This window comes from Notolepis coatsorum (assembly GCF_963971535.1).
Source record: "Notolepis coatsorum genome assembly, chromosome: 10".
NCBI lineage: Eukaryota > Metazoa > Chordata > Actinopteri > Aulopiformes > Paralepididae > Notolepis > Notolepis coatsorum.
This window is the reverse complement of record NC_140174.1, coordinates 99713338-99730930: the sequence shown is the minus strand read 5'-3', so window position 1 is coordinate 99730930 and position 17593 is coordinate 99713338. Positions and strand designations below refer to the sequence as shown.

Here is a 17593-nt window from a genome sequence, read left to right as displayed (position 1 = left end):
GAAAATGTCAACAAGGCGCCGCCATCTTTAAATGCATATTTACCCAATGCAGCACTTATTTTTCAGCAAAGTGTAATAAACAAAACGGATACATTCACTGTGTGTTCTGCCTCTCATTTGTTGATGAAACAAAACTAACATCAACACAAGAGTGACCACCAAGAGCGGATAGTTTAGTCTCAAAAAGGATCGGCGATGTTGTTAGCTACATTGTTAGCTACATGATAACGTGGATGGAATATTCTAGATGAGACGGCGAAAGCACCTCAAAAACACAGAACTATGCTTCACTCCATATTAGGATTCGTATTTCCCCGAAGGGTTAATGTTTTACACTGTAATGTTGTCTCAAAGTAGTCATTACATTTTAATCTCACAAACTTGTTTAACCCTTTCACTGCCACACGGCAGAAGGTTAACCCTTTACTATCACACAACCGACGGCGACCGGCTGTTGTGTGGCAGTGAAAGCGTTAACCTGTGAATTGTCGCAGTGAAAGGGTTAACAGGAGAAAAAATGAATCACAAAATAACCGAATATCTCTCAGCATTATTTTATTGACCACCACATACAAATACAAAAGAAAACAATGAAAAATCAAAAATCAAGTGTTCCAAGTTTGGTGGTTCTCTTTTAGTCACATAAATAGGCTCTCAGAGGTCGGTCATCCTCATTACAATGAGGAATTACCAGAGCCGCTGTTCCCAACCACAGAGAGGGCCTCCTTGTGGCTTTGTTTGCTCGACAAAGCAGCACATTGGATACCCGATCACAATAAAAGGGGTTGAAGCTGCCCTTAGCCGCAAACACCAAATCACATGACTACTACTGTATACCCTCTAAGTCCTCACAAAGTTAACAACATCCAACACTGTTTCAGCGGCTTGGCCAATCCTTTCCCACTACAGTGCCTGCCTTCTGTTAGGGAGCATGCTGCACGTGTCACTTCGGTTAGGATTAGGGTCTCCGAGGTCAGGGGTCTCTGTTGGGACAAAATCCCACCTGATCAGAAAACCAGCTTCTTCTTCATCACACCTGGGGGAAAGAAAGAAAAGAGGGGAAAAAGAAAAGTTGGCACAGAAAACAACATCTGTTAAAAAGGTCCTCTCTACAATAAAAAAAAAGGAACCCACCAACATAATGGGAAATGCACTTACAGTATTCTCCAGAGTGAGACAAGAAGATGGATACATTACCAATGTCCTCTCTGTGTACTGTTCAGTAGAACGCAATCCTGCTGCAATAGCTTAGCACAAATGAATAGAAGAGGATGCGGAGTGGCTCACCTAGGAATTGGCCAAAAACACCTCTCCCGGGGGTTTTACGCTAGGCTAGCTACTACATATCCACTACCATTCATTTCATTTGTGCTAAGCTAGGCTAGCTTGCAGCCGGATAGCTTCCTATACTGGACGCACAGAGGAAATTGGTATCCATCTCGTCTCACTCTGGAGAAGACGGTAAGAGCATTTCCCAAAATGTTAGCGTGTTCTTTAACTCTTTTTTGAGGCATGACCTTGACTATACAGATTGTTATTTGTGCAGAACTGGTCACCAGAGCGCCCTTTTTACCTCCTTCCACTGGAGGGGGAGGAGCTTCTCTGTACCTCCTCAAAACCTGTGACGCAACTAATCATGGGAACCCATCATGGACGCTATTGCAATGTCTTAGATTTAGATTATATATTGCATATATTTAGCATTTCGTTTTTTTAGATTATATATTAGATTAAGATTATATATTGCATATATTTAGCATTTAGCTTTTTTTAGATTATATATTAGATTTAGATTATATATTGTAACTATTTATTGTAGGGAAAATAGAACTGAATTTCCCCAAGGGGATCAATAAAGGAATATCTTATCTTATCGCCTGGCTGGCCACACAGTCATCCGGGAAATGCAAACTGCTAACACGAAATGCTAACGTGAAATTTTTATTATAAATTGATACATCTCGTGATCTACTCACAGAAATATAGCAAATCGCTTAGTTATAACAAGATTGTGTGACCCAAGGGCGGCTAGGTGGTGTAGTGGGCAAGGCACTCGCCACCAGTGTGGAGACGCTAGGATTCGCGTGTTCGAATCCAGCTCTCCACATTGTTTTCAGTTTAGCTGGTCGTCCGCAGTAATACACATTGGCCGTATTACGGGGAGGGAAAACTGAAGGGTGGGGATCGAACGTTGTGAACAAGCGACTCCTACAAGTCGGTTGGTGCGCCTGCGCAGTAGAATCAGGAAGTGTCGGGGGCAGCGTGAGCCTCCCACGCGTTACTCCTCGACACTGAGAGATCGAGCTGCGCAGGTGAAAAGATGCGACTGCTGTTACCTCAAGTACCGGAGGGGACTTGTGCTATGTATGACTTAGTCCACATTGCAGCCGGCTTGTGGGAGGCAAGAAACAGCGTTCGTGACAGGGGAGGGTTGAATTGGATGATACGAAATTGGGATGGGAGAAAATATAGAAAAAATGGGAGAAAAAGTGGATCAAAAAAAAAAAAAAGATTGTGTGACCCAAGAAGTGTTGTGTTTGGGTGAAATGCATATTTGGCAAACCGGTTTGGTGGAAGAAGAGAAAGTGAACAGGCTTGGGGGGGAAGATGTGAGGGGGATGGGGAAGTTCATAGATCCTTGCATTCTCAACGAGGGCAAAGGTGTCGGGACTCTGCTAAGCCATTTTCAGTAGTTTATTGAACATTCTTGGTAACAGCTAGAACTATAACCTAGAAGACATCTGCAAAACACTGTAACCTCCCATCCGAGTGTTTGGGAATCTCTCTCCAGCGCAGAATACAGTCGACCCAAATAGTTTCCAAACCACAGGAGGAGCTGCAAAATCTTTGAACCTCCCAATAACACAAAGGTCCTACTCCAGTAAAATACAGCCTTCCACAGCCCTCCAAAACACTGTGTCCTTCACTTTTCCTGAATTTCCAACTGCAGTTAAATGTGCTGCCAACGCCCTTTTTAATTAGCGGGTTCATGCAAGCGGCAGTCCCGATATACTATAACGTTAGTGTACATGACCCTGACCATGTTCAGTGTCCAGTAGTCTAAAATGTACTTCTTTAGAACTACATAATGTGTAGTATGTAAGCTAGGAATGTGTGGAGTGTTCGGAAACATAAATTGCCAGCCAGTTCCAAAATCGGCCTCTAAACTTCCGGTTTAGCTATAGAATGGAGTAGGTCGCATGTGACACAGCTGCTCACCCGTTATTTTTTTTTTCATTTTAAAATCATAATTATATATCATTAATGCGTTTAAAACTTGACGCATATATCAACTGAGACTATCAACTAACTATATTGACCAAAAGAATCGAGATGCCACCAAGGAAAGACCCAAGGAAAGACCAAAAACTAGTCGAAGAGGTCCCGCAGCAGGACCCAGGATACGTACAGCGGACAGCAGAAAGTATTGACTCGACAGAGGCCGCTTCAAGTTCAACCCCATCAAAGACCTCCGCAGATACCGATCATATCATCCGGAAAATGGAGGAAATGGGGAAGACAATGGAGAAGAGAATGGAGGTAATGATCACAGAGAAGAGAATGGAGGAAATGATCACAGAATCACAGAAGATAATAACTCAAAAAGTAGATGCTATTAAAGAATCTATTGAAGGCAAAATTGATGAGCTGAGAGCGGACGCCGACGCACAGAATAAACGCACCGAGGCTCTGGAGAAAGTAGTGGAAGCCCACGAAATCAAATTCACTCACATCTACAAGGAAGTAGAGGCTAACACAGTTAACCTAACTGCCGAGATGAAGGGGAACTACAATGAAATCAAGACGGAGCTCAGCGAAATAACGGAGGAGCTCACGCGAATCAATAAAGAACAGAAAGCCAAAATATTCGAGATGGAATATCAAAAACGCAGGCTGAATATTCGCATTGTCGGTCTGGACGAATCAGTGAGATGTGAAAACCCTGAAGAGTTTGCCACAGAATTACAGAAAATCTTGGGAACAGGAATCCTTCCTAAAATACCGGAGGTGGATGAGTGCTTCAGATTGGGACCCCGCTCCAGTGACAGCAACGCTAAGCCCAGAGTGATATTAGTTGTACTGCGCCAAGTCAGAATAAAAGAAATGATTATGCGTGGAATTCGCAAGATGAAAGGCAATCTGAAACACATGGAGGTACCAATACACTGCTTTGAAGATTATTGTCGTGATGTAGTGGAACTGCGTGCCAAGTTCAAGACGGTGATGTCTCAACTATACCTGGGGAAACACAGACCCCTACTAATATACCCTGCAATACTTCGCGCCGTCGACAAACAAGGAGCAAAAGTTCTCCTCAAATCGCCTGAAGAGGCAGCCAAATTCCTGTCTGAACAGGAGCTGATTAGTGTATAAATGGCCTTTTAAATCTCAGTTATGCAAGGTCACCATATAGTACAACCTTTAATATTCAGGTTGTACTATATCAAGGATTTGGGACAGAGAGACCTACGTGCTCAGAGTTTTTGAATGCTTTCCCCGACGTGTATATTATTGCGGACATATTGGATTTAAGATTGGAACACTCCAGAACATACTGGAACATTCAGACAATGTAAAAATGACATATTGGAATAATCTAGAACATCGAAGCATTCTTTGATATATGGAGCATTCTGGAATATCAGCAATACGTGGTCATTCATTCTACCAGAAGCCCCTCGGGGGAATAATCAACAGCTATCTAGATGCAAAACCACAGAGCCATCATAGCCGGCCGGCTGAAAGATCACTCTACACAACGATCATCGCCCACCCCGGTCGGGGGAAATGCTGCATATACGTATTTAAAAATTGTTTTTTTATTAATGGGAAATAATTTCACTACTTCTCCAATTAATACTTTAGATGTTTAAGCATAGCAATGCTCTTTTAAGATCTAAGTTAATGTTCTCTTCCTTTTACTTGTTGTTTTTTTTTTTTTTTTTTTTTTTTTTCTTTCTTTTTCATCCGCTCTCTCTGATTTATTGAGGCTCTCTCTTCAGTTCAATACCTTCATATTATTCATGGGTTACTATAAATTACTATAAATTACAAGTTCATATAAAATGTAAGTGATTAAGGCATGACAATTGAAGCTTATTTTTGGTCTTTATTTTTAGTTTATCTCATTTAAATTTTTATTTATTTATTTTTTACGGGTAAGTGGCCAAGCCACAGTCGACATTCTACTTATGGTAGAATTTAGAGTGTTAGATCCTATGGTATACATAGGAATGTTAAGGATAATTGGATCATTCTGGGATATCCGGTGGTGCAAGGGAGAGAGTCATACGCAAAGGTTGTGTTCATGGAACACAATCCTGTACGACTCTCGGTGGGAGGGAAGGGTAGGGGATTTTTATTTGTATATATGTATGTTTTTAAGCTCGGCTCTCAACGGGACCTCACTAGTGGGATGTATATCTAGTATTGCCTCGCACTCTAGAAGCATTACCAAAAATTACAATGCAACATGTATAGACTATGGCTAGTTTGAATATAATGATATGGAACACCGGGGGAATAAATAACCAACTTAAACGCAAAAGCGTGCTCACACTGATGAAAAAAGAACATGTGGACATTGCTCTGCTAAGCGAAACACACATTCTAGGGAAAGACATAGGTAAATTAGCGGACAACATATACCATAATATCAGTCACTCCTCTATTGGTACGAGAACTCGGGGTGTAGCAATAGTCGTTAAACGTAAGTTGAATATTGTACTAAAGGGAGTATGGTCTGATGTAGAAGGTCGGATAACTATAGCTAAGATTGAACATAAGAACAGGAAAATAGCGTTGATAGCGGTATACGCCCCAAATTTGTACGAAGAAGATTTCTTCACTACACTAACCAATGCAATGTTAGACATTCCCGATTACTCATTTATAATAGGAGCGGATTTTAATGCCATCTGGAACCCAAGGATAGACAAATCTTACCTCGCCTTTTCCAGCGAACAAAAGAATTCATCGAAGGCATTAAAGGATTGGTCAAAGATTACAGGTGTAAAGGACTTATGGCGGTTACTTAACCCCACGACCCGAAAGTACTCTTGTCGATCTGCGAGACATAAGACACTATCCAGAATAGATTATGTCTTTGCATCACAGAAACTATTTGATAATTATGAAGTGGAAATGATACCCAACGCACTATCAGATCACTGTTATTTACTTCTTAAAGGTACATTTGGTATACTATCCTCCCGAGCCCCAAGATGGCGATTTAACTCGTTGCTGCTTAACAACAAGGAATTCATTACACAACTCAAAGAAGCTCTTATAGTATTCCAACGGGAGAATGTAAACTCGGTGCAAGACCCCAGAATAATATGGATGTCGGTAAAGGGAATGATCAAAGACTTCACGGATAGCTTTTCCTCCAAAATGCGCAAGAATCAAAACACAAAACTGGATGAGCTGGAAACGCTTTACTCAACGTTATTTAATTCTCTGAAATACAACAACTCAACTCGACTAGAAAATCAAGTTAACGTACTAAAAATAGAGATCAATGACATATACAGACAACAATCGGAAATACAAATACGCAGCACAAGACAACAGCAGTACTCCCATGGTTCCAAACCCAGCCACCTATTAGCCATGCGATTAAGAATTAATGCAACATTTGCAGATATAACTACCATTAGAGCACAACAAGTACTTGTAACAGATCCGGTAAAAATAAACGATACATTCAAAGTATTCTACTCCGATTTATATAAATCAGAAATGACCTTCGATCAAAACAAAATGGACACATTTCTTAATCAAATTATTCTCCCTAAACTCTCAGAGGATGACGCTAAACAGTTAGAAATACCGATCACACTAGAGGAACTCAAGATGGCCATAACCGCAATGAAAAGTGGTAAGGCTCCAGGAAGAGACGGTTTCCCATCAGAAATGTACCTTTCTTGTTGGGACATAATTGGCCCCTTATTACTAAATATGATCTTATACTCAGTCAAAGAGGGGAACTTCCATAAAACCGACAATATTGCACTCATAACAGTCCTCCTTAAAAAAGACAAAGACCCCAACGAGTGCGGTAGTTATAGACCTGTAAGCCTCCTCGGAACAGATATCAAACTGTACTCTAAGGTATTAGCCATCAGATTACAAAAGCATATGACGTCTTTAGTTCACCCGGACCAAACTGGCTTCATAGGAGGCCGCCTGATCACTGAGAACATAAGACGTATACTGCACGTACTTGATGCCGACAAAGAGGATACCATACCTAAGGCGATACTGTCCCTGGATGCTATGAAGGCCTTTGACAGGCTGGAATGGTCGTATCTGTGGGCAGTGCTAGAAAGGATGGGGTTAGGAAAAGGATTCATCGATATGATTAAAGTATTATACAAAGACCCATCGGCCATGATTATAACAGGCACAATCATCTCCGATATCTTTCCGGTATCGCGCTCAGCCAGACAAGGTTGCCCTCTTAGTCCCGGTCTGTTCAATCTATCATTAGAGCCGTTAGCACAATATATAAGACAATCCCAATCCATAGAACCTATCGTAATCAAGGGCACACAACAAAAAATTTGTTTATATGCGGACGATGTAATATTGTTCATGAAAAACCCCAACACCACATTGCCTCATCTGCTCAAGTTGATTGAGGACTTTGGTGATTTATCGGGATTTAAGATAAATTGGCCGAAGTCGGCTTTCCTTCCACTTAACACCCCTGCAAAAAAAGATACAACCCTCCCAGGACAGATACCGATGGTAAAACATTTCAGATGCTTGGGAGTGGAAATATTCCCTACCATAAGACAAACGGTGAAGCACAACTACACAAAAATCCAAAACAAAATCAAAGACGACCTTGATAGATGGACAAAACTTAAGAACACAGTACAAGCACGGATATCAATAGTTAAGATGGATGTACTACCTAAAATCAACTTCTTCTGTTCAATGCTACCGTTACCCCCTCCAGAGGGTTACTGGAAAAGATTACACTCCTCCACATACAAATTTATTTGGAATAACAAACCACCACGTATAAAAAGATCCACCGCACAGAGAAATAAAGCAGATGGTGGCATGGCATTTCCAGATTTTTTCCTATATTTTAAGGCGTACTCATTAAGTCCATTGACAACATGGTTTGACTCCCAAGCATTAGCATCTTGGAGGAAAATAGAAGAAAACATAGTAGCCCCACATAGACTGAAGGACATAGCATACACTAAACTACCAATCAAGCACTGTGAACGAAAATTTGGCCCCATAATTACTCATGCGATCCGGATATGGCGTGAATCACAAAAAAAAAATCCTAACCCACAAGAATGGCACAACCATACTCCCTTATTCAATAACAAGGCTCTCTTAATTGGAAAACGACCTATAAGATTCCCTATATGGGAAAAGCAAGGCATACACTCATTAGGGGATATTTTTAACAAACAGGGTTTTTGTAGTGATAAAGAAATACGCAAAAAATTTAATCTCACCAAGTCCACATGGCTTTTTCACAAACAGTTAGAGCTATGTTTGAAGTCTCACGGTGTTCCATTAGACAGACCAATTGAACACCACAGATACCACAAATTCTTCTACTCAAGAGAGACATCGAGAGGTTTTGTTTCAGAATTTTATCATCAATTACTAACGTCCTCGTATGAAACCCTCCAACTTGACTCTGTCTGGAGGAGGGATATACCAGACCTGGAAAATGACTTTGATTGGCAAGGAGCCTGGGCAAATGTCCGACTTACATCAAGGAACCCGGATCATCAACAAATCAATCTTAACTATATTCACAGGACATACTTGACTCCTATAAGACTGTGCCGAATGGGGCTCAAACAAGATTCCAAATGCACCCAATGTACAAATGGGGACGAAGGGACATTTATGCACATGTATTGGGACTGCTCACCAGTTAAGGCATTCTGGGAAGATGTGACCCAACAAATATCAAAACTCGTATCTTGGAATATACCTGTACACCCCTCGGTATTGCTGTTGAATGATGTTTTTGAGTTTGCAGTGAATCCACAGCTAAAGAGATTGGTTTTATCGGGTATCACAGTAGCCAAAAAGCTGATCGCATCACGCTGGTTTCAACCGGAAAAAATGTGCCGTAAAGTTTGGTTTCTTACATATCTCGATGTAATTTACCATGAAATATCTACAGCAAGAATTCTGGGTCTCAATGAATCCAAAATGTCAATGTGGTTAGAAGTGGTGGAGAGAATAAAAGCTAGCTTATAATGGTAGTGTCTGGTTAGGTGCGAGGGATAGTGGAGGTACTTCTCAAGGTGGGGTCCGGGAGGGGGGGTTTCGAGCTGAGCATATGTATGTAGGGTTTTTTTTTAGATAACAGGTATTATGGGTATATCTTATATAAAACAACTAACCAAAATGTGATCTCATTGGATGTGCCCTGACAATTAATGCTTGTATATCTTATCGTGTGTTGTCATGTTTGTTTATATGTTTGTTTTAAAAAAGAATAAAAAAATAAAATACAAAATCGGCCTCTAACATTTGTTTTATGAAACATTTCTTTGTGCCGCACAAAACCTCAGAGTTTAACCAAAAGGTCTGAATAATATTGACCATCTCTTTATGTACCATTGACTACCATCAAACATTACTCTGTCAATATGGTACTCTAATGAGGATAGGTGGATGGGTAAAACTTATATCATACCAGTTAGGGTACCTTATGTATACTGCACCTGTGTATACTTACTTACTCATAGTATATATATTCAGATTCTAAGTGTTTATGGCCCATATTTATTGCAACGTATAATATAACTGATAGGGCATACAGACCCTCATCTGCACCTTATTATTTAAATTTAGTTAATTATATTATTTTCACTGCACATAGTTTTATTGCCTATATTTATGTCTTTCTACTATTACCCTGCCCATACATTTACCTCCCCTCCCGCCTGCTGCTATGACACCCGAATTTCCCCAAGGGGATCAAAAAAGGAATATCTTATCTTAAATATGCATCATGTTTTAAAGAAGACAGTCCTTTTCAACAAGTTAATGTAAGTATTTGAGGTCCCATAAACAAAAACAATACAAAATAAACTCAGACTCAGATTATGCATTCTAGCAGCCTCTAAACCCCTCCGTTTCAGTCCTGTTCTCAAAGGGATGCTTCTTTGCCTGTAACGAGCTGCTTGTGCATCATCGAGTGGTTGTGAACAAGCCTCTATCGTTGAACGAAATTCAGATCAAACTGTCAAGACTAGACGTTGCTGATCAAATATGACTTAAGATCCAACAATACCATAGCGATCTTACCTATTTCAAACCTATTCTAGGTTAAACTTTAGGTTTACGAGCGAGCCTCCATCTTGTACGCACGCATTTTTATCAAGATCTCTTCACATGCACATACACATGCATGTCTTACAAACTACGGCGATTGTGGCTGCGATTTTGAATGGCTCGTTTCAAGAGGGAGGGTTCTCGTCACAGATGAACTGCAGAAAAGGCACAATGCACATTTTCTCAGTGTTGGGACAATCCCTTATTCTGTAAAAACAATGCAAGACACAGGAAAAGGCCATTTGCACGATATGACCCCTTTAAATATGCATTGTGCCTTTCTATGCATGCGTGTGTGAATCAGACAGAATAAGGGACATATTACTTGAATCCAGGCCGTCTCGTTTCCTCTTGACTCCTATGTTGAAATTCTCCTTCTCTTTGAGCGCCTCGGCGGAGCAGTTTGGGCGGGGCAGCTGGGGGCCAGGAGTGGGACCAGGCCGGTTACTGAAGTAAGGCATCTTCAGAGCCTGGGAGTTACAGATGTAGAGAGGGGGCAAGGGACAGAGAGGGGGCAAGGGACAGAGAGAGAGAGAAAACTGAACTTCTCAGGACTTACATCAAAGAAAAATAAATAAAGAACACAAAGGTGTACGTTACAAGTGACCTCTCTCGAATCCCGCCCTCTTTTCTTGATCTACCAATCACAACCGCTGCCTTCCTCGGACAAACAAAGTTTGAAATAAAAGTGCTCAGTATAGTGTAAATACAATGTGCACGTGTGTTGGGAAGCTATAGAAAACTGCACAACTGTAGAACAACACATTGAAGGAGGCAGAAAAATCTGCATTTGGATGATGCAACCTGCGGAGAGGTCATAGGGCATGGGAGCGGCTGACTAAATCTGAGACGCATCAGGAGACCAAAACTATGAGCAACTGGAATAGCATGCATACACACAGCGGGCCGAGCACTACCTAAGGGCCCAGTATGTATATTGGACTGCACTCAATTACGTCAACAACTACTCCACGGATTCGATTTTTTTTTGGATCAGTACAAATAGTTTCCCTGTGTGGAAATCTGAATACAACGGGTAAGGTAACATTAAAAAGCTGCAGTGGACAACTTCGAGAAATTAACAAGAGTGATCAGATGTTTTTGGCCTGCCATGTGATTGCATGGGAAACCTAAGACTACCATTGTGTCCTTGGTCAAAAAGTACAACATGCAAAAACCACCTCCCGATCAGAGGCTGGGAAACGCATAATATGATTATATATATACCGTAATTCCTCTAATAGTAACCGGTATTCAATTAAAAACCGAGTCTCTATTAATGACCGGGTGCGCTGTTGAGCTAAGCAATTATAAGCCGGCCTCCTAATACAAGCCGGGTTTCATGTATATTCGAGGAATTACGGTATTTCCCTCAACGGATTTACCATAGGCAATATATTTTGTTATTGTTGTTATATACTGGCCTGGCTGTGCAGTAAATACCATATAATGGTATGGTGTTAATGTTTACCAAGAGAGTAAGCCTACCTCAGAATTGTATAAAACGAAGTTATTATTATTATACCAGTATTGTGATTGCACTATTTTACTTTATTTAACTTTTTTGACCACCTGTAATTGCACTGTTTACTACCGTATTTCATACAGTACTTGGTTTCAATAAATGAACCCAGTACATTTTACTGGGTTCAAACTGACACAAAATGTTGATTTATTCATTATGATCTGTTTGAAAATTAGAAATATAGGCCTCTCTCTTATACATGCCTCCTCCTAATACAAGCCTGGTATCCGCTACAGTCGAAACAAATACAAGCCGGGGTTACTATTAGAGGAATTACGGTATTTTAATTCAGCTTAAAGCTGCTGGTTCCTCTATGAGTCTCTGTAAAACATTTGTTGCATGGGCTTGAAACGTGATGCAGAGCTTGTTCTATTTCTGCTGGGCAGGTAAACTCACTCTTGCCAGTTTCTCAGAAGTTGCCTACTGCAGCTTTAAGATGTTGCTAAAATGACATTGCAAGTACATTTGTGTAGAGATGGGCAATAAAACGGGTAGCTCATATGAAGCAGTGTTATTGGTTCATAGCCATGGTATAATGAGCATATAACCACAGTTATGATTCTAACGCTGACTCATGCGCAGTTAAAAAAGGAGGAATCCTCTTGGTGCCAAGATTGGGAAAGCCCTCGCATCACGGCAGACACAGTAACTATGGCCATACAGTATATGAACCAGGAGAGGCTCAAAATGTCCGTTAAGAGTCATCTGAATCAGGATATCATGGATAAAGCCATGATTGTATCCATATTATTTGATTATTGCCACTTCCACTAAGGTTATTATTCATCTAAATACTAACTGGAGAGATCGAAAAAGATAGCAGGACGATCGCTTACGATATTAAACCACACGTTGAACGGGGATTCCCAGTTAAACTGGGCACACGTCAACCCCAGTCCTCTCACAGCCGCTCAATTACAGCAAATCTCCAAACAGGTGTTACTCGCCAGGCGATTGTCATTTCATAATAGACACAGACCAGTGTGGACCTTCAATTTTAGAAGCTATAACATCTATATGATTAGTAATACAAAGGTTTCCATAATCACAACATTTAATAGTTTAAATGGTGTCAGAGATGAGTAGAGGGGTGGAAGAATGGGAGAGCGGAGGGGAAGCAGGAGGTAGATCCAGGTGTGGAATGTAGTAGAAAGGTGTGATATTCTCTGTATCCATCTATTATTAGGTGCCGAGAACGAGAAGGAGCGCCTCAAGAACTACGTTGTGGGTTGGTTGGTTTGTGAGTGTGTGTGTGGTTGGTTGGTTGGTTGGTTGGTTGGTGTGTGTGTGTGGTTGGTTTGTGAGTACTGCATGTGTGTGTGGTTGGTTGGTTTGTGTGTGTGGTTGGTTGGTTTGTGTGTATACATGTGTGGTTGGTTGGTTTGTATGTATGCGTGTGTGTGGTTGGTTGGTTTGTATGTATGCGTGTGTGGTTGGTTTGTATGCATGCGTGTGTGGTTGGTTGGTTTGTATGTATGCGTGTGGCTGGTTGGTTTGTGTGTATGCGTGTGTGGTTGGTTGGTTTGTGTGTATGCGTGTGTGGTTGGTTGGTTTGTGTGTATGCGTGTGTGGTTGGTTGGTTTGTGTGTATGCGTGTGTGGTTGGTTGGTTTGTGTGTATGCGTGTGTGGTTGGTTTGGGTTGTGTGTATGTGTGTGTGGTTGGTTGGTTTGTGTGTATGTGTGTGTGGTTGGTTGGTTTGTGTGTATGTGTGTGTGGTTGGTTGGTTTGTGGCTGAACTACAATGTTTCGTCATCTGCATGTCCCAACAACTACACACCTTTCAGAGCAGCATCTAGACACCTCTAGTGGACTTGTTAAACCCATAGCTATCCATAGCCATCGAGCAGGGTGGAATGGTTGACAACAAACCATGGTTCGGTTCATATAACGATTTTGGAGTCATGGTTTTCAGTACGGTGCAGTTCAGCGGGGAGAAAACAATTCCATTGCTAATTCAAATAGTATTTGGTCAAATCCAATAAATTTCTTTTGCCTTCAATGGATTAGCTGAACATTTTTTTGGAGGCTTCAGTCAGAAGCAGAAATTAAGTGAAATCATTACATTATGAATGCTGTATATACCATAATATATACAGTATATATATCCACATCCGTCTGTACAAAACTGCATATAATCCTTGTACAGATATAGGTATAGTATCTCTACAGATATGTAAATGTCCCTTACCTACTCTTACCTATTACGCTGCTGGCCAGTATGACTACGGCCATAGTGTCTTCACTGTACATATTAATACTACAACTCTGTACATACATCTGATTCGCACTACTCAGTAGTACTAATTTATATATTTTATACCCAGTTTAATCACCTGTACATTATATATTACCATCACACTTTACTGTTACATTTGCACTCTGGTTGGATGCCAAACTTTGTTTAGTTGTACTTGTGCTGTATGATGACAATACATTTGAATCTAATCTAATCATTATCTACTGATATGAAAAATTGTATTGCGATTTCTTTGGTCATAGTGTGCGTGTGTGTTACCTGTGTAGCCGTGATCCGTGTGGAGGGGTTGAAGGTGAAAAACCCCTGCAGTAGTTCTAGTAGATCGTCTCCTGCTGCACTGAAGATATGGTCTAGTGGAGTACCAGGGAACAGCTTGAAGGACACATAGTCTGGAAGGTTGGTCATTCCCTGCACACAGAGATAAAGACAAACAGATGTGCAATGAGGCCAATTGCATACATGCCGTTCAGTGGATCCTTTTATCTACAGTGCCTTAAGGCAAAATGTTGGCTGGCGCGGCATGCGCAGTAGGAAACGTGACGTTCACCCTGCCACAAGAGACCGGAAATGCAATTGACCCATCTCTCAAACCTGACCTCATTTCTTGATCCTCCGATCGCAACCGTCGTCTCCCTCGGGAGGCAGAGCTGCTACTGCGACAGTTGATTTGCTGTGATCTTTATTTATCTCGAACACAAACAAACATACGAATCACAGTAAAGACTAAATGTAAACATAAACAAATTAGTCGGTCTTCGTCCATAGAAAAACAAACTAGGATGAGTGGGAGAAGGGGCAGAAGGAAGCACAGCTCATCTAGTCCAGTCCCTTTCTTACAATATCAAAAAGTTTGAAATAAAACTCACTGCATTGCGATTGGGCATTCAAGAAGGCTTGAGATGGGTCAATTGCACCGCAGTGATATCCACGCTGAAGAAGACGGGATGGGTCAAGCGCAGAGACATTTCATCGGCGACTCAGTGCATGTGTGTGTGTTACTGTGTGTCGCCCATTCTCGCATGAGTGTGTTAATCTGCATGACAATTAAAGACTTCTTCTTCTTCTTCTTCTTCTTCATTCACCTCCATGCAAAGAAAAGAGAGACAGATAGACAACTAGGCTAAAAATTTGATGCTAAAAACAACAACAAAAGTCACTGACGGGCCACGACTCCTCCGTAGGCGTCCCCAGAGCCTCAAAGATCTTAGTCAACTGGTCCAGGTCAGATTCTCCGGCTAGAAACGGTAACTAAAAAAGGAGGAAGAGAAAGAGAGAAGAGTTCAGAACAAAAACAAAAACACTTTGTCCTACGTGAAGCACTGGAGTTGCGTTAAGACAAACAATACAACCTATTGTTGACGACCTGGCTTTGTTGTACACAATTGTATGTCGCTTTGGATGAAAGCATCAGCTAAATGACTCAATGAAACAGCATCTCCTTACGGTAAGGTGTGCGAGTGTGTGTGTGTGTGTGTACCCGCAGTAGCAGCTCTGCCAGAATGCATCCCACTGCCCACATGTCGACACCCACGCCGTACATTTTGGCACCAAACAAGAGCTCAGGAGAGCGGTACCACCTGGGGAGGAGGGCAATAGAGAGGATGAGGGAGAGTGGTACCACCTGGGGAGGAGGGCAATAGATAGGATGAGGGAGAGCGGTACCACCTGGGGAGGAGGGCAATAGAGAGGATGAGGGAGAGAGTGGTACCACCTGGGGAGGAGGGCAATAGAGAGGATGAGGGAGAGTGGTACCACCTGGGGAGGAGGGCAATAGAGAGGATGAGGGAGAGTGGTACCACCTGGGGAGGAGGGCAATAGACAGGATGAGGGAGAGAGTGGTACCACCTGGGGAGGAGGGCAATAGAGAGGATGAGGGAGAGAGTGGTACCACCTGGGGATGAGGGCAATAGAGAGGATGAGGCAGAGCGGTACCACCTGGGGATGAGGGCAATAGATAGGATGAGGGAGAGAGTGGTACCACCTGGGGAGGAGGGCAATAGAGAGGATGAGGGAGAGAGCGGTACCACCTGGGGAGGAGGGCAATAGATAGGATGAGGGAGAGAGCGGTACCACCTGGGGAGGAGGGCAATAGAGAGGATGAGGGAGAGAGTGGTACCACCTGGGGAGGAGGGCAATAGATAGGATGAGGGAGAGAGCGGTACCACCTGGGGAGGAGGGCAATAGATAGGATGAGGGAGAGAGCGGTACCACCTGGGGAGGAGGGCAATAGACAGGATGAGGCAGAGCGGTACCACCAATAGATAGGATGAGGCAGAGCGGTACCACCAATAGATAGGATGAGGCAGAGCGGTACCACCAATAGATAGGATGAGGCAGAGCGGTACCACCAATAGATAGGATGAGGCAGAGCGGTACCACCAATAGATAGGATGAGGGAGAGCGGTACCACCTGGGGAGGAGGGCAATAGAGAGGATGAGGCAGAGCGGTACCACCAATAGAGAGGATGAGGGACAGAGAGGTACCACCTGGGGATGAGGGCAATAGAAAGGATGAGGGAGAGAGTGGTACCACCTGGGGATAAGGGCAATGTCACAATTCTGTCACAATGCATATTATTCAGGACATTTAAAGAATTGTTTTGACTAGGGATGCTAGATATTGGCTTTTTTACCGATACCGATATACCGATATTGTCCAACTCTTAATTTCCGATACCAACCGATACCGATATATGCAGGGTTTCCCCCCCCCCCAAAAAACGGAATAATTTCAGGTAATTAACATGACATATCTCTTGTTGTGGAATTAACACAACATTATGCATACTTTTGACAATAAATAAAATCAGAATTTGTTCTTACTTGCTTGTCTGGGTAAATAAAGGTTATATAAATAGATTTTTTTAGAAGTAAATATAGTAGCACCACATAGACTGCAGGACAAATTATCAATTAAGCAATGCGAACTGAAATGTGGCCCCATTATTACTCATGCGATCCGGATATGGCATGAAACACAAAAAAAATATTCTAACCCACATAAATGGCATAATCATACTCCCTTATTCAATAACAATGCACTCCTGATTGGAAAACGACCTATAAGATTCCCTAGATGGGAAAAGCAGGGCATACACACATTAGGAGATGTTTTCAACAAACAGGGTTTTTGTAGTTATGAGGAAATACACAAAATTTAATCTCACCGGTTCCACATATTATTTCTACGCACAGTTATTGTTATGTTTGAAGGCTCACGGTGTCCCATTAAGGATACCAATTGTACACCACAGATACCACAAATTCTTCTATGAAAGAGAGACATAGAGAGGTTTTGTATCAGATTTTTATCATCAATTACTAACGTCCTCGTATGAAATCCTCCACCTAGACTCAGTCTGGAGGAGGGATATACCAGACCTGGAAATAGATTTTGATTGGCAAGAAGCCTGGGCCTTGCATCACGGAACCCGGACCATCAACAAATCAATCTTAACTATATTCATAGGACATACT

At 41.9% G+C, this 17593-nt stretch overlaps 1 protein-coding gene across 1 annotated transcript in view; it reads right to left on the bottom strand.

Moving 5' to 3' along the window:
• Positions 1-538: 538 nt before the first annotated feature.
• Positions 539-17593, bottom strand: part of cdk7 (cyclin-dependent kinase 7) — a 34474-nt gene continuing 17419 nt past the window's right edge. Inside the window, exons 8-12 of the mRNA XM_084322379.1 lie at positions 15594-15693; positions 15278-15364; positions 14375-14524; positions 10658-10802; positions 539-1036 (exon numbers count right to left, since the gene is read on the bottom strand). Coding sequence (XP_084178505.1) covers positions 1008-1036; positions 10658-10802; positions 14375-14524; positions 15278-15364; positions 15594-15693 — 511 coding nt within the window. The 3' untranslated portion in view covers positions 539-1007. The remainder of the gene's footprint in view (positions 1037-10657; positions 10803-14374; positions 14525-15277; positions 15365-15593; positions 15694-17593) is intronic.